This window comes from Podarcis erhardii (genome assembly GCF_964252035.2).
Source record: "Podarcis erhardii genome assembly, chromosome: 14".
Taxonomy (NCBI): domain Eukaryota; kingdom Metazoa; phylum Chordata; class Lepidosauria; order Squamata; family Lacertidae; genus Podarcis; species Podarcis erhardii.
Window position 1 is genome coordinate 54,655,061 of NC_138503.1, and position 26,730 is coordinate 54,681,790.

General features: G+C 54.7%; 3 protein-coding genes across 6 annotated transcripts; 2 read left to right on the forward strand and 1 right to left on the reverse strand.

Moving 5' to 3' along the window:
• Positions 1-302: 302 nt before the first annotated feature.
• On the reverse strand, positions 303-8,374 carry LOC309329318 (cytoglobin-1-like). 2 transcript variants are annotated; one of them, XM_081840121.1, is made up of 4 exons: positions 8,331-8,374; positions 4,013-4,129; positions 1,865-2,087; positions 303-551 (listed from the first exon to the last, which is right to left on the reverse strand). In XM_081840121.1, exons 1-4 carry the CDS (start codon positions 8,369-8,371, stop codon positions 408-410), a joined length of 525 nt encoding a protein of 174 aa, XP_081696247.1. In that variant the 5' UTR covers positions 8,372-8,374; the 3' UTR covers positions 303-407. The 2 variants fall into 2 exon arrangements, with proteins under 2 accessions (XP_081696247.1, XP_081696248.1); XM_081840122.1 differs by lacking the exon at positions 8,331-8,374 and adding an exon at positions 8,158-8,198.
• A 611-nt stretch (positions 8,375-8,985) lies between these two features.
• Positions 8,986-17,307, forward strand: PGAP6 (post-GPI attachment to proteins 6). 3 transcript variants are annotated; one of them, XM_081840404.1, is made up of 13 exons: positions 8,986-9,122; positions 10,940-11,117; positions 11,239-11,446; positions 11,687-11,820; positions 11,941-12,200; positions 12,376-12,701; positions 12,801-12,894; positions 13,017-13,140; positions 13,371-13,504; positions 13,884-14,062; positions 14,420-14,566; positions 15,188-15,304; positions 15,632-17,307. In XM_081840404.1, the coding sequence occupies exons 1-13, from the start codon at positions 9,011-9,013 to the stop codon at positions 15,929-15,931; spliced, it is 2,313 nt and encodes a 770-aa protein (XP_081696530.1). In that variant the 5' UTR covers positions 8,986-9,010; the 3' UTR covers positions 15,932-17,307. The 3 variants fall into 3 exon arrangements, with proteins under 3 accessions (XP_081696530.1, XP_081696531.1, XP_081696529.1); XM_081840405.1 differs by lacking the exon at positions 8,986-9,122 and adding an exon at positions 9,323-9,408; XM_081840403.1 differs by lacking the exon at positions 8,986-9,122 and adding an exon at positions 9,774-10,029.
• A 1,942-nt stretch (positions 17,308-19,249) lies between these two features.
• MRPL28 (mitochondrial ribosomal protein L28) lies at positions 19,250-23,349 on the forward strand. Its single transcript, XM_081838553.1, has 5 exons — positions 19,250-19,555; positions 19,767-19,919; positions 20,210-20,344; positions 22,095-22,181; positions 22,693-23,349. Exons 1-5 carry the CDS (start codon positions 19,262-19,264, stop codon positions 22,786-22,788), a joined length of 765 nt encoding a protein of 254 aa, XP_081694679.1. The 5' UTR covers positions 19,250-19,261; the 3' UTR covers positions 22,789-23,349.
• The last annotated feature ends 3,381 nt before the right edge of the window (positions 23,350-26,730 follow it).

Below are 26,730 nucleotides of genomic sequence, written 5' to 3' on the forward strand. Positions count from 1 at the left end.
CCTTGGCCCAAGGAGTCTCAAAGGAAGATGGGAGCCTGCCAGGGGACAGGCCAGACTGGCTCATTACTGCCTTGACGGACCAATGGATCTCCAGGTTGTCAGGCAGGGGGTCTCTCTGCCAGCAGCACCTGGCGATTCCTTCTGCACGCAAGGCAGGTGCTCAACCCCTGACCTACATCCCTGCTCCCTTGCTTGACCCCTTGCTATGGCCTTAGGCATGCTTCTGCACCTGCGGAGAAGTGGCCCCAATCCTGCAAGGAACTCGTGGCACCACAGAATTGACCAGGCACCCAGGACAGAGGTCCAGAAAGTAAATGCTGCCCTCTTTATTCCATCAATAATAATGTAAGAAGGGGAGGGGGGAAGAGAGCGGGGAGCAGGGTACCCAGGGGATGCCCCTCCTTTCTCTAGGGCGGAAGGGGGCGACTGTAGGCCGCTTCTACTTCTGCAAAGACAGCGTCAAAGAACTTTTCCCAAGAGAGCTTCATGTCGTTGGTGAACTCATCTGCCAGGAGTTCTTGGAAGACGCAGAGAATGGTCTGAAACAGAAGCTGGGCAAGGAGGGCACCATTCAGGGGGCAGCTTGGGATGCATTCCCAGTGACCCCCAAGGCTCTAACCACTAGGCTCCCTTTCCAGAAGCCCCTGCTTGAGCGCCCCATGGATTCCCTGCCTGGCTCAGCCTGCAGGAGACAGCCCCAGGAGAGGCATTAAGCCTGAAGGGGGGAAAGGGCAGCGGAAGAAGCCTGTGGCTGCTCTTGTGGCAAAGGGCGGTGCTGAGGAAGCTCAGCTGGGCTCCCTGTCTGGTCCCTGAGCCATTTCCCCCCATGCCGTGCCCACCAGGCCGGCAGGTGTGGCCAGGGAAGAACACGGTGGCAAAGGGATGCTTGCATGCTTCGTGAGGCCTCCTTGCAGGGGAAGCTGGCTGGCAGCTCCAGTCAGCTGGGGTGGCTGTGCCAGGGAGTCTGGAGGCCTGTCTGGAGCCCCCTGGTGCCTTCAGTGAGACCTGCTTGGCTTGGCTTTAGAGTAACCCTGAGCCAGACAGGCTCTGCAGTGAGCCCCACTGATGTGGCCCCCTGACCTCAAGGCAATGCCAGGAGAGTGACAGGAGGTGGCCTGCTGGGGATGCCAGGATCAGACCCAGGTTCCCCCATGTGGGATGTCTCATCAATGATGCAGTCAAGTGCAACATTTCCTGTTGCCTAGAAGGGTGGGCACACAGGGGAATGTGGCTCCAGACAGGGAGGACTTCCTGTCATACCTGCTCTGGAGCCTCCTCACTCTGTGTGTTACCAGGTAGATGGGCGTGACCTTAGCAGACCCTACAAAAGGGCTAGCCATGCAGGCATCTTCCTCTTTGGCTCTCTGCTGGCTCTTAGCCAGCAGCACAAGGCTCATCCTTACAGAGGACAGAAGCCACAAGGTGGAAAGTCTCAGGCCCAGCTCAGACTTCTTTTCTCTACAAATGTAACTGTAACCGAAAGATAGAGCCTGCCTTCAGAATTCTACGGTGAAGTGAATGTAAGTAAACTTTACCCTTACTTTTAAACAAGACTGTTGTGTTATTATTATTATTTTAAGCGGGAAATAAAAGGGGAAACTTACCAGCAACAATCCAGACTGGATTGCATAAATTAAATGATTCTAACGAATCCATCAACTTGGCAATGCACAAGGGAATGTGCTTGCTCACTAGTGTGAGCGAGGAGGGATAATGTTTAATCAATATATCCTCTCCTACTTTCCTCAACATTCCCACACCCCCTATCCCCCCCCCCCCATTGGAAGGATCCCAGCTGCTCCAAGGGCAAGCTGCCAGCCCAGCGGCTCCTGTGTCCTTCCCGCTTGCTCGCCCCCCCCCATACCTGGAACATCCCTGACGGCACTTGGTGGACGTTCTTGTGGTTATCCACCAGGCGCTCCAGCAGCCGGCAGCCCTGCTTCCGGTTGTCCAGGTTTTCAACCAGCTGGTTGAGAGCGACCATGACCTTCCGGCCGTGGGAGCCCACCTCAGGGTCCCTCAGCAGGTCGCCTTCTGTCGGGATGTTCTTGAAGTACTGCTTGCTGTCAGGGTAGTCGGTGAAGAACCTGCGTGCGGAACAGCGAACGTTCGCTTTGAGTGCAGAGCTCGGATTATGTACTGACCCTTTTGAGTATCGCTGCAAAAGGCTGTGTGGGGAGCAGCATTGGACCCCCTTCTTAACTCCCCCCCTTCTCTGGGCTGGCTGAGGAGGACAGCCTGGCCTCCCGGTCTGCAGAGTCTACTTTGCTCAGGAGCTCTGTTCTCGGAAGGGTCTGCTGCCAGCTGCTCCCTCCCTGACCGCCCCACTTGATCCCCTGTGGATTTGGTTTGCACAGATGGTGCACTCATTCAACTCTGTCTGGTGGGTGGCAGTGATGCCCAGTGGCCTGTTTATTTCACTGGTCAAGAGGCCCCTCGACCACAGAAATCTCTGCTTCCAAACCTTGACAAAATAGCATTCACAGAAGTCTGATCTTGCTTGCCTTGCCCCTGTTCCTCCGCCACTTAATTCCAGAAAGGAATTTGTTGATGGCTTTCAACCACACACCCATCTGGGACCTCCAGAAAGCAGAAGAGGCCTGGGGAGCTGAAGCATATCTTCTACAGCAGAAATTCTGTCCCCGCGGGACCCCCAGCCCTCACCTGGCTCCCCCAACAATGGTCTCCTGCTTCCTTCCAAGAGCTGCTCACCTGGAAACCACCCTTCCCCAGCCAGCCGGCACATTCCAGGTTTCTGAAGAGGAGCCCAGCATCAAAGAGGCCTCTCAGCCCTCCGCACAGCTGCTAGCGGGGGCTCCTCCCTGAACAGAGGTGGAGAAACTGCCTCCTGTCACTTTCTCTGCTCCTGGGAGACAACGGCACCCGTGACTTCCCCTGCCTTCTGCCTCTTTTTGTCTCTGATGTACACCCAAGTAACACCCAAAGGACCCTCAGCGAGAGAAAGAGGAGGAGAGGATGGTGCCCTCCATCTCCTAACTCTTTCTAAAAGCCATTCTGATCTGGCTCCAGGAGGTGCTCAGGTCTCCTAAATTGGTGAGGGAGTGAAGCAAAGGGCCACAGCGGGTTGAGGCCCATTGCCTTCTGCATGGACTGTGAAAGAGGTATGAAAAAGGCCAGGCTGGTATACAGAACAAATTCAAATATATGTATGCTGGAGGTGCAAACAGGGGGAGGGAACAATGTGGTGGGGCTCTGAAAAAACTAAGAACTTTTGGGATATTGTATATGAGGAACTAAAAAAAAATCTTTAAACAAACATTAGCGAAAAACCGGAAGCCTTTCCTCCAGACATTCTGACAACTGATATTCCAGTTGACAAGAGGAGGGCAGCGAGAATGTTGAATGCCAAAAACTGGAAGGGAGATAAAATTCCAATGAAGGAAGAACGGCAAATCAAATTAAGTGAACGCTTAGAACTAGGAAAGATGACAGAGGCAATCGGTAACCAAACAAACCAAAAGTTCAAAACTGAATGGGAGTGTTTCAGAGTATATTTAGAAAAAAACCATTGTTCCCAAACAAAATCCTTAACATGCCTTGGTTAACTTTTGCAAATTAGATAACAGACAGATAATGTACGTCATGTAAGAGCAATGAGTTAAAAAGAAAGAATAAAGGGCCCACCGGGAGGTGGAGGGAAGTAATTTTTGAAGTATGAATGTAGAAGTGTTACTTGACGTTGAAGTATTATTATTTTTCTTTATGTATGTCAGGCACCCCCAAACTTGGCCCTCCAGCTGTTTTGGGACTACAACTCCAATCATCCCTAGCTAACAGGACCAGTGGTCAGGGATGATGGGAACTGTAGTCCCAAAACATCTGGAGGGCTGAGTTTGGGGATGCCTGATGTATGTTAATGTTTTTTGAGTAATGAATGGAAATAACGGTACTAATAAGCAAATTTAATAAAGGATATATCTATATACATATGAAAAAGAGAAAGGCCAGGCTGGGAGAAATCGCCCCAGGCCAACAGACCGCAGCACCAGACCTGATGATAATGAGCCTGCCATTCGCTTCTGCGTTGTCAAAAGCCTTTAGCCAGCAGGTTTGAATGTGCAGCTGCTGTAGCTCTGTCAGAGGCACCATGGGCTCCAGAATGGGCAGCCTAGGGAGGGGACAAGGAGGAGGCAGGTGAGCTGGGCCTCAGGACCTTGGATTCACCCACAGACCAAAACGGACCTTTCTGCCTGACAGCCTGGGCTTGGAGGCCAGCCAGCAGCAGCCCCTGGGACCCTGAGAGAGGCCCTGGTTCCTTCTGCAATTCCAGGTGGGCCTCGGTGGTGCTGATGGAGGACCTTTATGGCAAGGAGGGCAGCAGGATCGTGTGCCTAAGATTCTCCCGCTTTTTCCATCCTACTTTCATCCAGAGTTTGTACAGAGCAGTAGAAATATTACTGATACGCCAAACCTACATCAAGGCACAGTCACTGAGAGCCCCGACTCCTTTTGCATTATTGTTGGGATTGTCTACAAAGGCAGAACAAGGTCGGGAGTCTAAAGTATGCTAATCCTAGTGGATATGGGTACAGCAGATGGCTAAAGGCAGATGTGGGAAGCTGATTGGCAGATGACCATCAACAAAGAGGTGTGGACCTCAATGTGCAGGAGGGAATTTCCTTTTAAATCAGCTTTGGCCTCAACAAGAAAATGGCCTTGTACACTTACACAGTTAGCCCTTACTCGCTCCTCCTACTCGCCTGGAGGAGACCGAGAGGAGATATTAGAGACATCTTCAAGTATCTGAAGGCCTGTCACATAGAAAAGGAAGCAAACTTGTTTTCTCCTGCTCTGGAGGGCAGAACTTGAACCCATGGCTTCGAGTTACAAGGAAGGACTCAACATCAGGAAGACATGACAGTAAGAGCTGTACCTTTCAATTCTAATTCTATGGCCAAACGGCTGGAGTATCTCAGGTTCTAACCAAACCAAGTAGTGGATGTGCAGGAAAGTGGCTCAGTTCTGGGAGGAAGCATTTGTCCAAATACAGTGGTACCTCGGGTTATATATACTTCAGGTTACAGACTCCGCTAACCCAGAAATAGTACCTCAGGTTAAGAACTTTGCTTCAGGGTGAGAACAGAAATTGTGCTCCAGTGGTGCGGCGGCAGCTGGAGGCCCCATTAGCTAAAGTGGTGCTTCAGGTTAAGAACAGTTTCAGGTTAAGAACAGACCTCCGGAACGAATTAAGTACTTAACCTGAGGTACCACTGTAAAAGCAACTACCAGACAAATGCCTCTAAATGTCTGGAGCTGGCTCTCCGCAATCTTTTTACAGGAGGGAATATTAACTTACAGCTTAACCCTTTAGTAAATCTTTTTTGAGCAGCCAGGCTATTAAGAACAAGATACGGGAAGAACTTCACGGAGGTTTCTCTGACAAATTGGTTCAACTAAGTATGGCAAACTGAACTTGTGGGCGTATAAAGCAATAAAATAAAATTGCCACAAGGCTTGAGGCACAAAGATTCTCTTGCAGCTGATTGGCTCAGCTTTATTATGCACCTGGCTAAATATAAACTCCCTTCACATTACAAAATTTTTTGGTTACCTTAAACAGTTTTTTTGCCTGCTATACAAACAGAAGTTTTTTTTTATAAGAACTCACTATGCTATTTGGTTGTTATTCTGCATGTGCTGTCTAAACCCCAGCTTCAGGGTTGGGCTGAGATATTTAATGATCTATCTGTATGACGTCTTTATATGTTGAAATAATTCAATAGAAATTAGTTTAAAAGTGGGGACTTTTAAAAAGAACTCACACACACACAATCTGCACGGTTGCTCTGTAGAATTTGCTCCCACAAGACGTATTAATGGCCAGCAGCTTGGACAGCTTTAAAAGAGGTATGGGGAAATGAACGGAAGATCGCCATGGCAGCTAGTGGCCATTGATTATGTTCTACTTCCACAACTGGAGCTCATTTGTCTCTGAATTCATTGTTGGCAAGAGCAGTTTTGCACTTGGGTCCTGCTGCCGGACTTCCTTTTGGAGGCATCTGGTCGGCCACTGTGAGAACCAGAGGCTGGACTATGATGGCTTTATATTTGTGCTTCCAGATTCGTGGCACTTAAGAGGGCATTGTGAAAACTTAAAATTGTGTTACGAGCTGTATTGTACTCATCTATGGCACGGCCAAGACCAAGTTCTTTTTATTCCACTTTCCAGGATGTAGTAGTGCATACGGTTCTGGTTACCAAAAAAATATTTTAAGAGCTGGAAAAAGCACAGGACAGGCCAATGGGGACGATCAGTTGCTGGAGGAGCAAGTTCCTCAAAAGGAAAGGGAACAATTTGATTGCCATCAGGCTGAGACAGCTCAACAGGAACCACTGCTACAGTCACAGAGGCCAGGGGTGGGGAGCGGGTGTGACGAAAAATTTGGTTTTGCTGGACAGGTTGGTTCAACAAGCGTTTCTTTTTTCTCTCTTTCCCTGCCAGCAAATGGTCCACAAACAGCAGCCTCTGACTGGCTGTGGTTCCAGGAGGGAGAGTTTAAAAGGAGAGGATCTGAAGAAAGACAAGGAGGTGTGGTTGGAATTGAGGGTGGAGAGGTTGGGAGACAGGTGAGGAGACAGGTGGAGGTAAAAAGAGGGAAAGGGAGAAAGAAAAAGAAAAAAAGAACTTCCGCTCTGAGTGTATTGTGAAGGACAGAGTGTGGTGTCCTGTAGGAGGAATAGACCAGGATTTTACTGGGAGGCAGAGATCGAGGCAGGAGAAGGAGGAGCTGGAAAGGAACAGCCTCCTTGGGACTCAATCCAGTCCGGAGGGGAGAGATTCTTCTGAGGAAAAGAAGGAACTCGCAGACCCAGTGAAGGGATGGCGTGTGAAGACCCCTTTGGTCTATTACTTAAAGTTCCTCAGGAGCAGGATTGTTAAAGGGGGTGGGTAGCTGAAAGGAAGTATCACCTTATAAAGCAGGCATGGCCAGACTTGGCCCTCCAGATGTTTTGGGACTACAATCCCCATCACCCCTGGCCACTGGTCCTGTTAGCTAGGGATGATGGGAGTTGTAGTCCCAAAACATCTGGAGGGCCGAGTTTGGCCATGCCTCTTATAAAGGAACCAACTTATAATGCAACCAAAAACAACTGAGGACGAGTTAAAGTAAAATAGCATTGTATTCCTGAAGTAACCTAAGCTTTTTGCACTTGTGTTATATACAATCTTGCCTCAAATAAATCTTTATTGTTTATTTAAAGAAAACCCGCCTGAGACTCCAACTTACCAGATTTCCCTTCACAATGGTCCCCCACAGGATAATCTGGGTTGGAATTTTGAGAGAAAAAAACCTTCAGGTAAAGGGTTGTTCAGTGAGGTGGGGGCAAACTATCTGAGTGAGACCGGGCCCAATGGCTTGAGAGGGAAAAGTAGCTTGCTGTGTTTGTGCTATTGTTGGCAACTGCCTTGAACATCACTCGTCATGGGCTTGACTTACTAATAAAGTACACCTGCTGCAGGTATTTCTGTTAGATCAGGGTCCTCTTGTATGATGCTTGTCATCCATGTGGATTTTAATGAATTCAATAGCACAAAAGGTTATGAGTCACAGGGTGGGTGGGGGATGCCATGGATTTAAAAAATAGTACATTCATAGGGTTTAGCTTATTTTTTAGCTGATAACTTGTTAATATTGCTTCATAGGTTATGTCTACTTGGTGATCTGTTAATCACATGACCTACGCTGCATTTATGATGTTTAGCTTATTTTTCAGTTGCTGGTTTGATAATGGTGCTTTCATAGATTACAATTATGTTACGGACGATTTTCCATTTCCATTCCATTGCTGGACTTCTGTTATTGTTATGTATTGTTTGGGTAGAAAATGGCACCCGGTTGGCAACTTTAGAGTCTGCTTAGAAGGCGAGCGACATGGACATGTTCCCCCCTCTCTTCTGTAATAAATAAGAACTTGGGGCTACTCAATAAAACTGATTAGCAGCAAATTCAGAAGAGAGGCAAGTTCTTCTTTAGGGAAGTTCTTCCCTGTTTAGGGAAGTTTTTAATGACTGATGTTTTAATGTCTTTTTAATCTTTTGCTGGAAGCTGCCCAGAGTGGTTGGGGAAACCCAGCTACATGGGCGGGGTATAAATACTACATCATCATCATCATCATCATCATCATCATTATTACTTCTTTACACAATGTGCCATTGGTGAGATCGATCTGCCCGGGCTCCCTTGGCTTAAAAGGCGATGAGTCAGATCCACGGAGAAGCGCTCTCAGTGGAGCCTCCCTGCTCGGGCGCAGTCCACCTGTTCGGCTCCCTCCCTTCCCGGGCCCGGCCCCGTCCCTACCCCACTCACTCGGGGGGCGCCCTGGATCCGGAGCGCCCGGGGGAAGCCATGCCTCTGCCTCTGCCGGGCCCGGCCCCGCTCGCTCGCTCGCTCGCTCGCCCACCACCGAACCTTCCACCGGCAACGGCCGCGGGGGGCGGTTGGGGGGCGCCTCGCGAGGCGCGTCGGGGAGACGCTGCCGCTGGCCATGGGGGTGGGGGGTGCCAAGCCCCCCGGGGGGGCTCGGGGGGGGCGAGGCCCCTTAGGACGCCCCAAAGGGCCAGGTCGACGCCGGAGCCGCGCGCCCCGGCGGGGCGACTTCCCGGCGAGGCCCCGGGGCGGAGAGGAGGGCCGGGGGCGCCGCGCATCTCTCGGTCGCGAGGAGGGAAGCGGCGCCGGCGGCGGCGGCCTCTGCGGAGCTCCCCGTCCCCGGGCGGTGCCGCGGTGCCAGGCCCGGCGGCGGGGGCGGCGGGGGCGCGTGCCCGTGCCCGGGAGGAGGGCGGGGCGCAGCCCGCAGCAGCAGCAGCAGCGGCCGAGGCGCGCGCCCGCAACCGCCTCCCTCCCTCCCCCCGGTGTCCCGTGACGTCAGCGCCCGGCCAGGGCCGGCCCGGGGCCTCGGCGGGCGGGCGGGCGATGGCGACGCAGGAGGGCGAGGAGGCAGGCGCTCCGGGCTGAGGCTTTCCCTGGCCCCGGGGGCCGCCGCGGCTGCCATGGCGCCCGGCCCGCTGGCGCTGGCGCTGCTGGTGCTCCTGGCCCCCGCCGACCCCTCGCCGCCCGCCAAGGAGGCGCGGAGCAGCAACGGCGGAGGCGGAGGTCCGGATGGTAAGTAACGGACCGAGGCAGCGCCACTTCCCGGAGCCGGACGGAGTGGCGCTCTGCGCACGCCTAGAGGACCGCGGCTCCGACGCCTCCGGCCCGGCGGATGGGGGATGTGTGGGGACCGTTTCCCTCTTCCCGACCCGGCAGCACTGGAGAGAGAGAGAGGGGGGGGGTTCCCGCTTTCTCCAGGGGCCGCCCCCCCCCCAGCTTTGGATGCGCGCTGGAGTTCGAGCCCGAGGAGGGGCGCAGGGAGGCGGGACGGAGGGGGTCCCGTTCAGCCCGGGCGCAGGTGGCCTTGAGTGACCTCGGGGAGAGGCCCGCGGGCCGCCCCGTCTTCAGTCTCCCAGCGTTTGCCTTGAACCCCTTTTAGCCCCGGAGCCAGAGAGAAGGCGCTTGTCATTTGGCCAAAGGGCCCCCCTCTTGGAAGTGGCCCCCGTTCCTCGCTTTGCCGGGGGGGGGGGCCGCCGTGTTTTCGTCTCCCACTTGGGGAAACGGAAGGTTCGCCCGGTGCTCGCTGGGGGGGGGGGGGCGGCGGTGCCGCGATGGAAAAGCGCCGCTGCCAGGCTGGGGCGGCGCCCGGGCCACGGAGTCCTTGCTTCGCCCGGGGAGGCCGATGGCGCAACGCCCGCTTCCCAGTTACCCGCCGGGCAGCCTTTGCCTCTCCAGCGAATGGCGCGGGCGGCGGGGCGGGACGTTGGTGCAGCATCGCTTGCGCGCGTGGAAAAGCGGCGGCGGAGGGGGTCTCTCTCCTCGCCGGAGGAGCGTCGGGTGGCTGGACCGGTCAGGCAGGCTCCCTCCCTCCCTCCCTCCCGCCCGGCGGCCAGCCGGCTTGTCCGCATTCTCTCGCGTGTGCGCCTTGACTCAGCGCCCTCTGCCTCCTCTGCCTTGGGGGCGCCCCCTCCGCGCCCCTGTGAGAACCAGACACCCCCCCCCCGCGGATTCCTTCCCTTTTAGGGTCGGTCAGCTGAACCTCCACTTCTTGCCCATCTTAGACTTGATCTTGTTGTGTGAGGGGCTGAGCTCCTGGCTGCCTCTGTGCTGAGCGTGGGGTGCAGGGGGTTGGCATGGAACGCCCTCCCATCAGATGTCAAAGCGATAAACAACTACCTGACATTCAGAAGACATCTTAAGGCAGCCCTGTTCAGGGAAGTTTTTAATGTGTGACATTTTAGTGTATTTTTGGTGGTCTCTGTGGAAGCCGCCCAGAGTGGCTGGGGTGACCCAGCCAGATGGGCGGGGTACAAATAATAAATAATAATAATAATAATTATTATTATTATTATTATTATTCTGCCCCGTTCCCCATCCCTGCCCATCGCACCTTTGTCAGTCACTGTGCTGTGCGCTCAGCAAACAGGCAGGTGCCTGGCGCCCTGGTCCCCGCAGGCCAATCCCCTGGGTTTGCCAGCTCAGCCCTTTCAGGAAATGCCAGTCCTTGTGGCAGGCTGTGTGCCAAAGTCCACAGCTCTTGCTTGGCAGAGCTGCCTCCCCATGACCTCCTCCTCTCCTGACCTCCCCTTGACCTTGCTGCAGGGCAAGGCCGGGCAAGACCTTCCTGGTCTTCAGTGGGAAGGGGCAGGCAGCAGCCCAGCTTCTATTGCCTGGAGGCCAAAGAGGATCCTGGGAGCTCCTTTTGGGAAGCCAGAGGCATTGGGGGGGCACTGCCCGCCCCTTCATGCTGCTGCACTTGGCACAGCCTTGGGGGGGGGGCTGGCTGCTGATACCCCTGTGGTGAGAAGCACCACCTGTCCAAGGCTGGCTGGAACTGAATTCTTTCCCCTGCACATTTCCTGACGGGCTGCCCCCTACTCCCCCCGCAGACCGGTCCTTTGTGGCGGAGTATTTTGTCCAGGGCGCCCAGAAGCTCTCCTTCTACAGCTGGTATGCCAACGCCCGGCTCTTCCGCTTCCGCGTGCCAGAGGATACCGTCCAGCTGCGCTGGCTCCTTCAGGCGTCCCAGGGAAGGGGTCCCGACTGCGGCAGCACAAACGTCACTGTGTGCGTACCTACCCCCCCCCTTCTCCCTGGGAGCTCAGCCTGCTGGCTTCCTCCTGGAAAGAGGGTGGCCGTCTCCCCTCCTTCCGCCCCCCTGACCCCTGTGTCTCCTGCTGCCTTCCAGCCACTTCCGCCACGGTGCCCCTCCTGTCATCAACCCCCTGGGCACGCAGTTCCCGGCCAACACAAGCGTCCGCCTCGCCTACAATCTGACCACGACTCTGGCCACTCTGGTGCAGAACACCACCTTCGTCAACGTTACAGGACCTGCCGCAGGCGACTGGTTCATGGTGGCCCACCTGCCCAAGGCCGCAGGGAAGATTGAGGTGAAGGTGAGAGCAGGCCGCCTCCTTGGCTGGAGTCTGTGGTGGGAGGGGGGACGGACGGACAGGGGAGGATCCTGCAGCTGCTGCATTGGGACTTGGCTGTGCCCGACCTGGCAGTTTCCGGAGGATCTTCTGCTGTGCCCAGGGCTGCAGGCGGAGGCCCCTGAATGTCCCCTTGTGCCAAGTGCGGCCAGCCACGGTGGTCCAGGAGGCTGGCAGTGATGCGTCCCTCCTCCCTCCCTGCAGGGCATCTCAACGCCATGCACCTACAGCTTCCAGCCGGACATGTTTGTGCTGCGCGTCATCGACTCGCTGATTCTTGAGCCCGACACTCCTGCGCAGCAGACCATTGCCCAGCCCGCCAGGCCCCTTCATGCCAAGTGAGTTAAAGCAGGCGAGAGGGTGGGCCCGGTGAGTGCCCCCCATCTCCCTGGGCACCAAGGCCTGCCATGTCCTGGCCAGCTGCAGTCAGCTGCTCCTCCCTCTCTTTCCCCCTGCAGGATCTTTGTCCCCAGCTACAGTGCTGCGCTACACTTTGAGCTGGGCGGCTGCAAGGTGAACACTTCAAGCCCCTGCGCCCTCCGTGTCACACTGGGCTCTGCCACGCTGCCTTTGCGCTCCCAGAAGGTGCTCAACTGCTCCGGGGACTGCAGTGGCATCCTTGCTTCACCGCCGTGGGAGAAGTGGCTGCCCATCACGGTGGAAAGCCTCAGCGGCCCTGGGACCAGCGTCTCCTTTCAGCTGAAGGCCTCCTTCACAGGTGTGTGCCAGCTGCGAGAGGGGAGGGGCAAGGGCGGGGTGCCAAGCTGTGTCAGCTTGCCAGTGCCTGAGTCTCTGCTGCGGATGCCCTAGCTGTGGGTCAGGGGGTGGGTTGCCCTGCCCTGCAGCCTTCTCGTCCTGCGGCCCTCGCTGACCTTGCGTCGTGTCCTTTGCAGTGTGCAAGCCTGACAGAGCCAGCTCCTTCCTCAGCTTCTATCACAGCCTGAACCGGAGCCAGGAGGCACCTTTGCCGGCAGGAAGCCCCAACGCCACCCTGCTCACGGGAGCCGGGGCAGCGCACAACCCCCTTGGCCAAAGCAGCCGCTGCCTGCGCAACCAGCCTGTCATCCGCGAAGACCTGGACGTGGTGTCTCTACATTTTCGTGTCCTTGGAGACGTTGGTGTGCCTGTGCAGGCCGAGCCCCCGGCTTTGCTCCTCTTCAACCTGAACTCGGGCATGGACAGCGGGGGGACCCTGGTGCTGCATCTGGCCCTTAACCAGGTAAGAGGGTTGACCTGGCACTGCCCCTCTTGGGGCACTGAAGCCGGACTGCTAGGGGAGAGGCGCCAACTGAGTCTCTTTCCTGCTTTGTCCTTGCAGACCGACTGGAGCCTTGGGAATGCCTCGGTGTGGGCCTGCTTGAGTGCCAGCTCCCCCGTGCTCTCTGTGAACGCCACGAGGGGCTGCCACACAGGTATGGTTCTCTGCTTGTCGCACCCGAACCCTGGGAGGGCACTGAAACTGGCAGGCTGGGTGCTGGTTGCTGACGGAGTGTGGGCACTAATGGAAGGCCTGTCTCTCTTCCCTGCCCCACAGCTTTCTCCCAAGGCTATCCGCTGAACGTGTCCACCTCTTCTCCAGACGCTACACTCATCATCCCGTACCCAGAAACGGCCAACTGGTTTCTGTCCCTGCAGCTCCTCTGCCCGGAGGGCGTGGGGTGAGTCTTGTCACTCTGGTGCTGCCAGCCTTACAGCCAGGGCTGGGCCTTTGCTGCAGGAGCGGTGGCAGCAAGGCCTCTGGGGCCAGGGTTCCTGAGCACCTCTCAGGCAGGGGTTTCTGCCACCTGGTCCTCACCTTGCCTTGGGCCTCTCTGCCTTTGCGTGTTGGTGCCAGGTGGGCTCAGCGTCCTTGGTGGCACATGGGCTCTATCTCTCTCTCTCTCTGCAGGGAATGTGACAAAGCCAAAGCCCAGGTGTCCGTTGTGACCTTGCTCAGCCCCTGCTTCGATAACTGCGGGACGTATGGGCAGTGCAGCCTCCTGGGCCGCAGTTACCCTTATGCTGGCTGCAGCTGCAAAGCGGGTAAGAGCTTCTCTGGAATGCCTGGGGCCGAGGCCACCAGGGCCTGTCCCTCCTCTACCCTCCTTTCCTCCCCTTTGGCTTCCTTCCCTGGGCAGGGCTAGCCATAAGCAGCCCCTGTTCTCCTTATGCCTCACATGCCCCAAGCCCAGAGTGAAAAGGCCACGGTGTGGTATCCTGCACACCAGTCATCCCCTTAGAGAGTGAGCCTAGCTGGAGGGGGCCCATCCTGGGGGCTATGGGGGATGCTGCGCAAGGTGGCAGCCTTAAGGATGGGCACTCCACTTCCCACCTGGCAGAGGCTACGTTGGCGCGATGGGCTTTGTACTTTTGATGTGAGGCTCCCGACAGGTAACCCTGCCTCCCCTTCCTCCCCTGGCAGGCTGGAGTGGCTGGAGCTGCACGGAAGACACCAAGGCCCAGCCCGTCGGCACACAGATCCTGGCCACGCTCCTGCTGACGCTCAGCAACCTCTTCTTCCTGCCGGCGATTGCTGTTGCACTTTACCACTACCACCTGGTGGAAGCCTCCGTTTACACCTTCAACATGTTCTTCTCCACCGTAGGTCCAGGCTTCCCCCTCAGCGGGATGGGTGCTGAGCGGGATGCCAGCCACCCGTTGGGGTGGGGCAAGGCCCAAGCAGGCCCTTCTCTGGGGAGCAGGGCAAGCAAGCCAGCCCAACCCTCCACTTTCTCTGCCTGCCTCTTTCTGGTAGTGGGGCGGCTGGGGAAAAGCAGAGGGCTCCTTGATCCTGGTTCGGTGCCCCTTGCACTGCCCTGTGGCATCCTCAGGCTGCTGTTGTGGTTGTGTGCCCAGTGGGGCCCTGGCGCCTCCGGACTTTGGGCTCAGGTGGCAAAGAGCTGCACAGTGGGAATGGCGCCTTCTGACCGGCACCTTCTCTCCCCTCTGCGGCTGCAGTTCTACCATGCCTGTGACCAGCCCGGCATTGCAGTGATGTGCATCATGGATTACGACACGCTGCAGTTCTGCGACTTCTTTGGCTCTGTGGTCTCCATCTGGGTGACCGTCCTGTGCATGGCTCGACTGGAGAAGACCTTGAAATATGTACGTTGGGGGCAAGCCAGCAAGTGGGGTACTGCATGGGAGGGGGCTGTTGTTTGCAGCGAGCCCCTCTAAAGCCAGGGCAGGCCCAGTCCTGAGCTCACACCTTGAATTCACCAGCACGACTTCCCCTAGGGCAGGAGGCTCTGAATAATAAACAAAACGGATGCAAGAAAATGAACGCTGTGCATTTGCCCTGTGTATCTTGCGGGTTTCCCATCCTGGTGTTGCCAGGTGGACTGAGAGCCAGAGTTGGGCCAGAGAAGTGGACAGGCAGGCTTCCAGTCTTCCTGGGCCTCTGCTGCAGTTTCTCACTGAAAAGCAAGGATGTCACTGGGCGTTAGAAAAGGTAAAGATGCCAGCAGTATGGCCAAATGTCCCAAAGACGGCAGGGGCTGCATGGGGACTTGAGGCCCCATTTGGCCAAAAGGCAGAATGCAGAGTTCAGAAATGAACTATCCCAGCAGGGTTTTGTGGCTGGGAGCTCCTGTCTTTGCCCTTGGCATCTTGAAGTGATGCCAGCAGGTGAGCTGGAGTGGCCCGGGCAGCCTTCCTCACCCACCAGCCACAGACTCCCAAGGAGGTTCCAAGAGCAGCTCTGACTTCTCCTCTCTTCCCTTGCAGGTCCTCTCTGTGCTGGGGACCCTGTTCATCGCCATGTCACTGCAGCTGGACCGCCGAGGGGTTTGGAACATGATGGGGCCCTGCCTCGTTGCCCTCCTCATCATGATTGCAGCTTGGGTAGGTGGCTCCTGCTCTCACCCCTTACGGATCAAGACCTGAGCATCTCCTGGCTCAGGTTGCAGCTCTTAGCAGTGGGCTGGGCAGAACCTATAACAGGTATTTTACCTTTAAGGTGTGGGCTTCCCCTGCCCTTAACTTCCTCACCCATCATGCGCTTTTGGAGTGCAGCCAGCTGAAGAAAGACCCAGCTGACTTCTCCCAGAGCCTTGGGGTGGGTGGGTGCATCTGGTCTCTGTGGATGGGCAGAGCCCACATCTAGAGACCCTCTGTGGCTGCCCTCTGCCCCACCTGGGATGGCCCGTAACCCCCGCCTTCCTCCTGCAGGTTCACCGTGGCGTGACCCGGCGCGACTGCTACCCGCCCTCCTGGAAGCGCTGGGCTTTCTTCCTCTGCCCTGGGATCACCCTGGCTGTGGTGGCCATTATGGTGTATGCCTTCATTCAGACCAAAGAGAACTACTTCTACACGCACAGCATCTGGCACATCCTGGTGGCCTCCAGCGTGGCCTTCCTCCTCCCACCTGGGGACAACAAGCTCCAGAATCCGTGGGACTGGTCCCGCAAGCTGCTCTGCCGCTACCAGATTTGCAAGAATGACCGCGAGGAGCTCTACGCGGTGACGTGACAGACTGAGAGGGGGCGGACTCTCGTGAGGCTCTGGCCCCAAGTGCCTCCCTCTACGCTTCTGGGTCGGCTTGCCAGCCGCTTTCCGGGGCCACTTGGGCGTGCAGGGAGAAGGCCATTCATCATGCTGGCCGGGTGAAGAACAGGGAGCTGCGAGGCTCCACAAGACAGACGGCTCACTAGTCTTCACCCGAACCTGAGAGGTCACCCACTCATGAAGCAGGTCTCTCCTCCAGTGGAAACAGCAGGGCTTTCTGGAGCCTTCCGGTGCATCGCCACAGCCTGCTTTTATTGAATCTGCGTGGCTGGGAACTGGGAACCAGGCAGTTCTGCAATCCTGGGAGTGGGAGTGGAGTGACAATTAGAGTCAAGTGTTCCTTGTGGGGCTTGTAGCGTGGTGGGCGATCACAAGACAGGAGGCTGGTGTGCAGCTCTTGGCACCCTCACTCCTGTTAATGTGGGAAGAAGAAACAGTGCTGCTCAAACCCGGGAAGGGCGTGTGAATGATAAGAGTGCAGGGAACACACCTGGGCTGGGCGGAGAGGAGAGGCGTCCTTGCTGGTCATGGTTGGAGAAACCATGTATTGCTCAGGGAGGTGCCAAGTTTCTGTGTCCTGAACTAAAAAGCTAAGCAGCCCAGTTTTGTTCCTCTGCCTGTGGGTGCCAAGCGAGCTCTGCCACTCGTTGCCAGGCCTGAAACTGACTTGGTCATGTGATACTGCTGAATGAAAACCTCGTGGCACTGTTGCCATTCAGCAGTGTGCATCCACCAGCCAGGTTGTTCAAGATTCTTCATCTGCTGGTGGGCTTTGGCCTTGGGTGCAAGCAGGGAGATCCTGTGCTTGCATCTTTCTCTCCGCCACTTTGGGGCTATTCCCCCTGTTTTGGGGGAGCCAGAATGAATGTAAAAGCCCTCAGCCAAATGACTGAGCTCTTTGCAGTCCCAGAGCTCTTAGTCCTCGTGGCCAGGCAAGAGCCCGGCACTGTTTGCTCACCTGTCTTCTGGCTCTCGCAGCTGGCACTGCTGGGCCAGGATAAGACCATGACAAACCCTTTTGCAAATGCAGACACAGGTAGAAGAGCCAGGGACTCCAGAGAGTTCTTATAGCGCAATAACACACACTCCTGTTTTAAGGTCCTTAATTTGGGGTGTTTATTTTTTTTTCTTCCCCTCAGTCACTGCAGGGCATGGAAGGGACACTAATCTTAAATGGGTAAATGGTTATTTCGTTGATTACCTCAGGAAGAACTTCAGCAACTGCAGTTCAGAAAGTTCTGTTAGTACCTTGTTAACTTTATGTTATACTTTGCCTTTTTGAAGCTGTTTAAATTGATTTAAGCTGTCATTTCGTTCAATTAAAAGTTATGCACACTGTGCTCCTTTGCCTTTGGTACTTATTTCTAGCAATCTAATTAGAAGTGCGGGGGGGGGGGGGTCTGACAACCCTTTGAACAGAAGGAGGCACCCCCCACCCTGCCCCACAGCAGACTGGGCAGCCTCCATTTTGGAACTCTTACCTCTACCTTGGACCTTGGAAAAGCTGCCTTCTGCTGGGTGGGGTAATCACTGGCCAGCCACACAAAGTTTGCTTGGAGATGAGGGGGCTTCTTGCTTCCCTTCTGTGTGTGCCCCTTTACTTCACAGGGGGTCCGGAGGGTGGCAACGTGATATCGGGGCCTTTTCTGCAGGGCCTGCCTGCTTTAGGATGCTCTCCTTGGGGAGCCTCGCATGGCACCTTTTATTACATATATTTAGGCGCCAGGTGAAAATGTTCTTCAGCCAGACATTTGACAATTTATGGCTTTCTAAAGTGTGTGTGTGTGGGGGGGGAATAGTCTTTCCCCCTTCCCTTTCCCCATTATTATATTATGCATTTTGTGTTTTATGCTGTAACCCGTCCTGTGGTCTTTTGATTAAGGGCAGTGTATGGTTGGCTGCGTCCATCTGTCTCTAGGGACAATGGAGGAATGCGCCCTTGGGGGTGAAGGCAAACTCTTGGAAGGTTGCAGTGCCTGCTGTGGCTGTAGAGACTGATACAGGAGAGACATGTTTTATTGTAGCAGGGGCAGATGAAGACATCTGGTTGTGCTGCACCACGGTGTTTCTTCTCTCTGTGCTCCTCTCAGAGGTTATTCCTCCTCTGGTCACTGCTTTGGATGCACAATCTGACTGTCTCCAGGCACTGTGGTTGTAGTAGGGAACGGGTGCTGCTGTGGTCTAAACCACTGAGCCACTTGGGCTCCCAATCAGAAGGTTGGTGGTTTGAATCTGGGGGTGAGCTCCCGTTGTTCTGTCCCAGCTTCTGCCAACCTAGCACTTTGAAAGCACACCAGTGCAAGTAGATAAAGAGGTACCACTGAGGCGGGAAGCTAAACGGTCTTTCTGTGTGCTCTGACACTCATCACGGTCCTCCACTGCACCAGAAGCGGTTTGATCATGGTGGCCACATGACCCGGAAAGCTGTCCGTAGACAAACGCCGGCTCCCTCGGCCTGAAAACTGAGATGAGCGCTGCAACCCCATAGTCGCCTTTGACTGGACTTAACCGCCCAGGGGTCCTTCACCCTTTTCACTGTGGTTGCCTGCAAGGAATTCCCACACGGCAGCGTTGGTGGTGCCAGCCTTCATGTCCCATTTGCAGACATCTTTGTAACGCAGCGTTGGCCTGGTGCCTGAAGCCAGCTCCCGGCAGAGCGCATCCTTGGGGATCCTGCCGTCTTCCAAGCCAGGTGGATGTTGCTGAGACAGGAGTGCTGGGAATGTGGCCTTGGGAGAGCACACCTGTCCTGCCATGCGATGCCCAATTTTCCTGACGCAGCACATCAATTTAATAATAGCCATAGATTAACACACCAGAATGGTAAGAGGGTTTGGGGGCCCCTTTCCCGCTTCCGTCGTTTAAAAGGGGCTGGTGACGAAGCCACACTCGTCCCTCTCGGCCCGCCTCGCGGGGTTGGGGGGCGAGGGCGAGGTGGAGAGAAGCGCAGCTCCCGGGGAAAGCAGGCGCTGCCAAGCGACGCGGAGGCCCGGACGCCGCCCACCCCCGCGCGCGGCCCTGTCGAGCGAAGCCCCTCGGATCCGCGCAGGCCCGCTGCCATGGTAACGGCCTAGGGGCGGGGCTCTCGCTCCCCTTAGGCCACGCCCCTCAGCGGCGCTCTGCTCCAATGAGAAGCAAGCAGGAAGGACGGCCTTCTTCCCGCCCCGTCCGGCGGCCGCGCTTTGCTTCCGGGTCGGCGGTGCCCTGCGCCTGCGCGAGGCCGCCTCCTGACCTTGGCCCTGGCTTGGGCGGCTGGGCGGGCGGGCGGGCGCAGAGGGAGGCCTCGGCGTCGGGATGCCTCTGCACAAGATCCCCCCGCGGCTGTGGGACGCGCTGAGGCTGCAGCAGGGCATCTACGCGCGCCTGCCGGCCCACTACCTCCGCGCGCTGCAGGAGGAGGCCGCGGCGCCGCCCCTCGCCGTCCACTGGAGGCCCCGCGGCGCCCAGCACGTGCGGAAGCGGCGGAGCGGCGAGCGGGAGCGCGTGCAGGACGTGCCCGTGCCCGTCCACTTCCCTCCCGAGAGCCAGCAGGGCCTGTGGGGCGGAGAGGGCCTGGTGCGCGGCTGGCGCTACGCCCGGGGAGACAAGGTGCGCGGCCGGGCCGGGCCGGGAGGGAAGGCCGGGCGGGGAGGAGGAGGAGGAGGAGGAGGCGGCGGCGCAGCCTGGCTCCAGGACCCGGGGAGCCCCTGCTGCCGGGCCGGGGAAGCGACGCCCCGCGAGGTGGCCTCCCGTTTGGTCTGCGCTTTCCCCTCCCAGCAGCCAGGATCTTGGCTGCATCTGCTCTTCCTTGTGTCCTCAGCTTGCCGCCAGGGTGAAGAAAATCTGGAAGCCGCAGCTCTTCTATCGAGATCTCTACAGTGAGATCCTGGATAAGAAGCTGACGATTACAGTCACCATGCGGACGATGGACCAGATTGACGCTGTCTACGGCTTTGATTATTACATCTTAAAGGTAGGTTTGTGGTGATAGCTTGACAGGCTGTTGTTCTGTCTGCAAGCGCGGGAAAGCCAATATCACAGCTATCAGATGAATACTTCGTGATGGCCTTGAACGGTGTGGTGTGAAGCAGCCTTTGTTGGCCACGTCCCAGAGCTCTCCTTTGAGTAATGCAGGTCCTTCCCTGAACCATTTGACAGAAGTCCTAAGGACTGTAGTCTGCTTGCCATTGAAAGCCCCTCTTTGCCCTGCACATATCGGTGGAAACTGGTGACAAGCCATTGCATCTTTCTCTGACCTCACAGACCCCAAAAGCTGAGCTGTGTTCTAAACTGGGCATGGACCTGAAACGCACAATGCTTTTACGACTTGCCCGCCGGGACCCTTCCCTCCATCCAGATGACCCAGCAAAGAGGGAGGCTATTTATGACAAATACAAGGTGGGTGTCTTCTTTTGCTTCAAGGGCCTGGAGGGGCCCATAAGTGGTCCGGTGGCATTCCTGTGGGAATGGTGTAGGACCATTTCAGTTCCCTCTCAGTTCACTTTGGTTCAGGGAGCTAATGTAGTGGGTGAAGAGGCAGACCTATGAATCAGGAATCCCCAGTTCAGATATTGCAGCGTTGCTTTAAGGCTTACAAATAGGGTAACGTCTGTAGAATGCTTCAAATACATAATAGTAAATATTATTTCCCCACCCCAAGATGCCCACATTGGTTGGGTGATTGTAGCAGCTAATTTTTTTGCTTTTGAGCCAGCATCCCATCATAATCTGCAATTGCTGAGAACACCAATCATCATTCTTGTAGCAACACTAAGGGCTGTAGATTGGTTATGAAAGCTTTTTTGTGCTTGCGCCAATGCGTAAGGGCTAAGAGTCCCAGCTGGTAGATGAAGAAGTTAAGTCGGTAATGATTAGTTGGGCAAAGGATGTGGGCCACAATATACAATTTGAGGAATGGGAAAAATTATGGAAGGAGGGCTTAAAATTCACGGCATGTATGACGTTAAAAGAGAACACGATGAAGATGTTTTATAGATGGTATATGACACCGGTGAAATTGGCGAAGATGTATAAGACATGCAATAGATGCTGGAAGTGTAAGGATAAGGAGGGTACATTCTATCACATGTGGTGGGGCTGTGGGAAGGTGAAAGACTTCTGGGAGAAAATATACAATGAGTTAAAGAAGATCTTAAAGTATACGTTTAGAAAGGAGCCAGAAGTCTTTTTACTAGGACTAATAGGAAAGGAAATAAAAAAGGAAGACTGCAAATTCTTTAGATATGCAATCACAGCCGCAAGAGTGGTATTGGCCCAGAGATGGAGACAACAGGAAATACCGACCATAGAGGATTGGAGAACAAAATTGTTAGAATACGCAGAGTTAGATAAATTGACAGGAAAGATTAGATACTTAAGAGACCAAAAATTCATCGGGGACTGGGAGAAATATGTAGATTATCTGGAATGCTTAAGTAAAGGAAAGAAGACGCTTAAGGGATTTAAAGAAGCACTGTAAAAAAGTAATAAGTATTGATTAAAGGGAATAGGAGGAAAAGAGATAAATAATGTCAATACAAGATTGAGGAATGCGTAATGAAAGTGATGAATACGGATGATTTACGGGACAGCTGAGGGAAGTTTGAAAGAAAATGTAGTGATGAAAATGATGTGAAACTACTGTATATATATATATTATTTTTCGTTGTTGTTGTCGTTTGTCTTGTTTTATGTTTATGTTTCATGTTTAATAATAAAAATTATATGGCAAAAAAAAAAAGAGTCCCAGCTGTGCTCTATGTTTCCCACTTCCTAGAACTTGGCTAGAGGGACACGTGGCACTGGTGGAAGTTGCATAGTTAGAGGGCGTAGAAAGGCCAGTATAACTGTCGTTGATATGCCTACAGATATAATGGATGCTGTTACTGTCTTTCCACCCCTGGTAATGCAGAATCCAGTGGCATCTTGGGAAAGGCTGTATTGACAAGGATGATAGAGCCCACATTTGCTTTGTATGCCCTGTTAGCAGCAGGATATGGTTGGGAACCCCTGAAAAGCTGCCAGTCAGTGAACAATATGGTGGGCTAGTGATCTGACATGGTACGAGGTAGATTACAATGTTGTTCTCTTTGCTGCCTCCCAGTGAGTCTCTGTGCTGAGAGCTAACGCGTGTTACCTTTGCATGCAGGAGTTTGTGATCCCAGAGGAAGAGGCAGAATGGGTTGGGCTGAGTTTGGAAGAAGCTGTGGAAAAGCAGCGACTCCTGGAGAAGAAGGTGTGTTTTCACCCTTTGTGTTTGTGGCCCAATCCTAGTAAAGTATTGTTTCTGGAACATCCACCTATGACCCTCAAAGCTGTGTAAAATAACTGTGCTTTTTGCTTTTATGCCGAGGTGCAATACATTCCATTACTAAGGTTTGCTGTCTATGGGACTACATGGAATATGCTCCCTTTTGCTTAGTTATGGAGGAGTGGGAGGCATCTCAGTTGGACTCTGCAGATGCTAGATTGGCTCCTGTAATCACTTGTATCCAAAATACTGTTGATTTCTCTCAAGGGCTGCTGTGATGCTTTGGATTGGCTCACACATAACACTAAGGCGTGTGTTACTTGGATTGTCCGAGCCCAGCCCAGAGGCTTCACGTTAGTAAATCAGGGTTTGTTCTTAGGTTATAACCTGTGGTTGACATTGACCATGGCTTTGTTTTAATGTGCAAACCTAGCCTTTGTGCAATCCGGTCTCTTCCTCACTGTGTCTTCCTCCCTGCCCCCAATCTTTCTCTCAGGACCCTGTTCCCTTGTTCAAAGTCTATGCAGAAGAACTGGCGCAGCAGCTTGAAGCACAGAAACTTTCTGAATCGGCTGAAGTGCAGAAGGTCTAACAGGAGAATCAAGCACTGTGAACTTCTCTTTGGGTTTATGTTAAACAGACCAAGGGATGGAACTTTTCCCCTGAGAGAGCTGGATCCAGAATGGTTAAGTATGTGCTCGCTGTCTGATACTTGTCATGTAAAGGCTGCTCTGCCCCCTGGGCTTGGGAGGGGACTAGCTGCCTTGAGCTACCTCCCTCCTCACGTTCCATTCAGGATACTTTTGCTGTAAAGAAAAGGAGGAGGCTTTCGGTTCATGGCTTCCCAGCTTCTCCTGCATGTTGCTGCTCAGCCTCTACACCTGCAGCCACCATGTGGTCCGTGATCCCCAACTTTGAGGCTGATCATCATGAGAGCCTTTTGCCACCAGGCTCTGGAGCACCCTAGAATGCACCCCGCCTTGGAGTCCTCAGAGACCCTCAGGTCTTCAGGGCCAGCCAGCAGCATTTGCAGCAGAAAACAAAAGCCGTCGGCTGGCCTCTCTTGAGGAACAAGCCACATCCTGGACCTTAATTAAGATCCAAACCACAGCAGGAAAGAAAATAATAAATGGCTTGTGAATTATTATTGAAACGGTGTAGTCACTTGTTCTTTTTAGCTGGAGTAAGAAACCAAAAGGGAGAAAAGCTGGAGCGTTAGGAACTGGCTTGCTGTCTCCCCAGCTTGGAGGACTGTTGCTGTGTGGCAGACCTCTGAGCCCCTGTGTCCCTGCTTTCAGGAATGCCCCTCAAACCCAGTTAAGGCACATGCCTACCAGGACATGGTGTGGCTGCCTTGATGCGTAGAAGGAATACAATCCCATTCGCCCTCCCAGGCATGGACCAGGAAAGTGGCGGCAGCAGCCACTGGGAGAACCAGCGTGGGCAGCCTGGGCATCATTGGGGGGGGGGCGGCACTGCGGCTTTGTTTACATAGAGCAGCAAGAATTACTGTATGCAAACATCTTTTCCTGTCCTGAAGTCATCTGAGTTAAGCTTCAGTTGCCAAGTATCCGATGGCTCCTTAGTTTTAAATGAAAGAGCCACCTTGATGGGTCTGGCTGCAGTGTAAGGACTCATATTTATTTTAAAATTATACGTCCCACTTTTCACCATTTTTTAGGGTGCAGAGTCGCTTACAGCAATAAACTACGCAGTATGCAAAATTTAAAATGTTACAATTTAAAATCTGAAGAATTTAAATAGCATGTGGGCCTGAAAGTTTCTACTTCAAATCTTGCTTTGCAGAATGTGCTCTCTCTCACACACAAACACACACACATATGAGGACAGTATACCTTGCCACAAAAAGGTGATCATTGCCTGCTAGTCATGGCTCTGTACCACCTCCAGTAATGGAGCTTGTTTGCCTCTTCACCTGTTTGTTACACTTGTTGTTCTCCCCACTTTCCCCTTTATCCTCACAACAACCCTGTGAGAGAGTCACTGGCCTAAGGTCGCTGAGCAAGCTTTGTGGCTGAAAGGGAAATGGAACCCTGGCCACTCCAACCGCTGCCCCACCCTGGCTCTTGAGTAGCAGTTGCTTGGGGATACCAGTAAAGAGTGCTGTTGTGATCATGTTCCACAGGCACCTGCTTGTGAGTACAGGATGCTGGACTAGATGAGCCTTTGCAGCCGGGCTCTTCAGATGTGCTGATGTGAGCAGGATGGATAGGAGAGCTTGTGGAGTATGGTAGCTTCTTCTTGCTGCCTCTGAGTGGCGTCTGCCAGATGCCTCGGGGAGGCACAGAAACAGGGCCTTCATCATGGGTCAGACTTTGCTGTCTTGTCTAGCTGGTAATGAATGACCAGATACCTTGATATAAGTGTTTCTGAAGTCGTTTTTGTTATGGTCATTACAACATAGTTGACACCAGGTGGAGGAATCCTGTCTTTTCGTTTGGAGCCTGCTGCCTGCTGTTGCCTCTGACGACGTCTGGGATGTTTTTGTGTGCTTTGGGGGCTGTCTGAGAAATAACAGCTCCAGTCTCTAGTTCTACCATCCTCAAATTCCCTGATGGCCTCAGCTGTCCTTTTCTGCGACTTTTCCAATGCCAGGCTATCCTTTTTGAGACTCTCTCTATCTCTGTTGCCATTGCCTGCTTCAGATTCTCCAGATGCTTTCTGGAACGTACCTTTCTGTGGCGTGGCTTCTATGGGTGGGAAGCCTCCTTGGCGAGCTACTAGTGCTATGGAGGAGGCTCTCCTCCTCCTCCTCCTCCTCCTCCTCCTCCTCCTCCTCCTCCTCCTCCTCCTCCTTTTCTCCTTTTCTTGGTGCAGCAGGTTCCATTCTTTGGCCTTTGCCTCCTCTCACTTTGCAGGAACTTACTTCAATGTCACTTGTTGGCTGTTAGGGTTCCAGGTCGCCCTTCGTCTCATAGCATTTGCCAGCCAAGGGCACTTCAGGGCTGGAACATCCCTATCCTTGGGACTACAGGGGTGTGGGGCTACCAGACACCTGTGGGCTTTGGGGCGAGTCCAGAGCAATGCAGGTGCCCACGATGTGCCCCTGTCCCGAAGGGGTCGCTGCAGAGGCCCATATGACAGTGGAGAGAGTCTCGTGCCTTTTACCGGCCTTGTCTTCATCTGACTCCTTGGAGAAGGTGGCATTTGATGATGTGGCTCTTCCACGCTAGACAGGTGCCAGTTCCACCGTTGGTACAGTGGGAAGGAAAGTCCTATTCAGCCTGCAGTAAATTCCCGTGAAAGGCAAAAGCAGCTGATGCAAGAATAATTTCCATTCAGTGGTACTGCCACAATATCCTCTCCCCCACTGCCCCGGCCGCAACTCTCTCTCTGCCTTCAGCCTTCATTTTCCGCCCAAAGATTCCTCGGTTTGGCGCAGGGTAGGGCTGCCCATGCACAGAGGAGTCCCATGACCGTGAGACGCTGTGCGCTCAGTTGCTGCGAGGAGCGGAAGGTGCCCAGATGGGGAAAGTGAGGTAGCACCTTCTTCCCACCGTGTCGCGGGAGTTTGCTGCCTCTTCTGGCCTCGCCCTAAAAGCCGAGGGGGGAAGCGGTCCTAGGCGGGATGAAAGTGGCCTGTCTCGACTGTTTATCCGGCAATTATAAGTACATCAGTGGTGCCTACAGGGGCTGGTTGCCATAGTTACAATAGGATTTGAAGGACCATCATTTGGTCCTGGCCTCAGCCAATCAGGGTGAGGAGCCAAAGCTGCAGTATAAAGTAAAGATTGCCATCGTCTTCCAGCCAGTCCATGGCCATGAAAGGCAAAGAGGCTCCCAGAGTGCTGGGAAGTGTTCCGGATGGGTCCTGTCATGGCGGACGGCGGAAGAACCAGCAGGAGGCCGGCACTGCGCAGACAGCAGGTGAGACAATGGAGGCCCTTCCTCGGCCGCCATTGACAGCTCCTTCTTTCGCCATCGCCCCTCGGCCGCCCCGTCCCACCCTGGGCCACCGCAAGCCGCCACCCCGCCCTGCCCCACGAAACAAGAATAAACGGCGGACAAAGGAAACCGGGATGGGGAAATATGGAGCTCCTCTCTCTGGGTTGCCTTTGTGGGCCTTTCAGATCGCATTTCGCAAAGCCAGCTCATCAGAAGCCCCCAGCTGGGCTCCTGCAGAGCGAGGTTAACGCCCCACGGCTGCCACCCACTGGCCCCTCCCCCCCGCAGGGCCACCATTTGCCGCAAAGCCACTCCGGCTCGGGAGGCGCCTTTCTCGGCAGGGGTGGGTGGGGGGAGCGCTGTGCCCAAATTCGCCGCCCTCCCCAGCCCCTTTCCTGGAGGTAATGTCCAAAGGCCTGCTTTGAGATCAAAGGCCCCAAGGGTTGTGGCAGGGTTGCGTGTTTGCTATTGTGATGGTGGGGGGAGGAGGGGGAGGGGGCGCCGGGTGACAGCATCAGGAGGGCGGGGGGCGCAGAGGGAGCTCACCCCTGTCCCCACTGCCACCACCCCGCTTGTGAATGTCTTGGCACTAACAGATGACCCGCCTTGCACGATGGACACGGCAGGG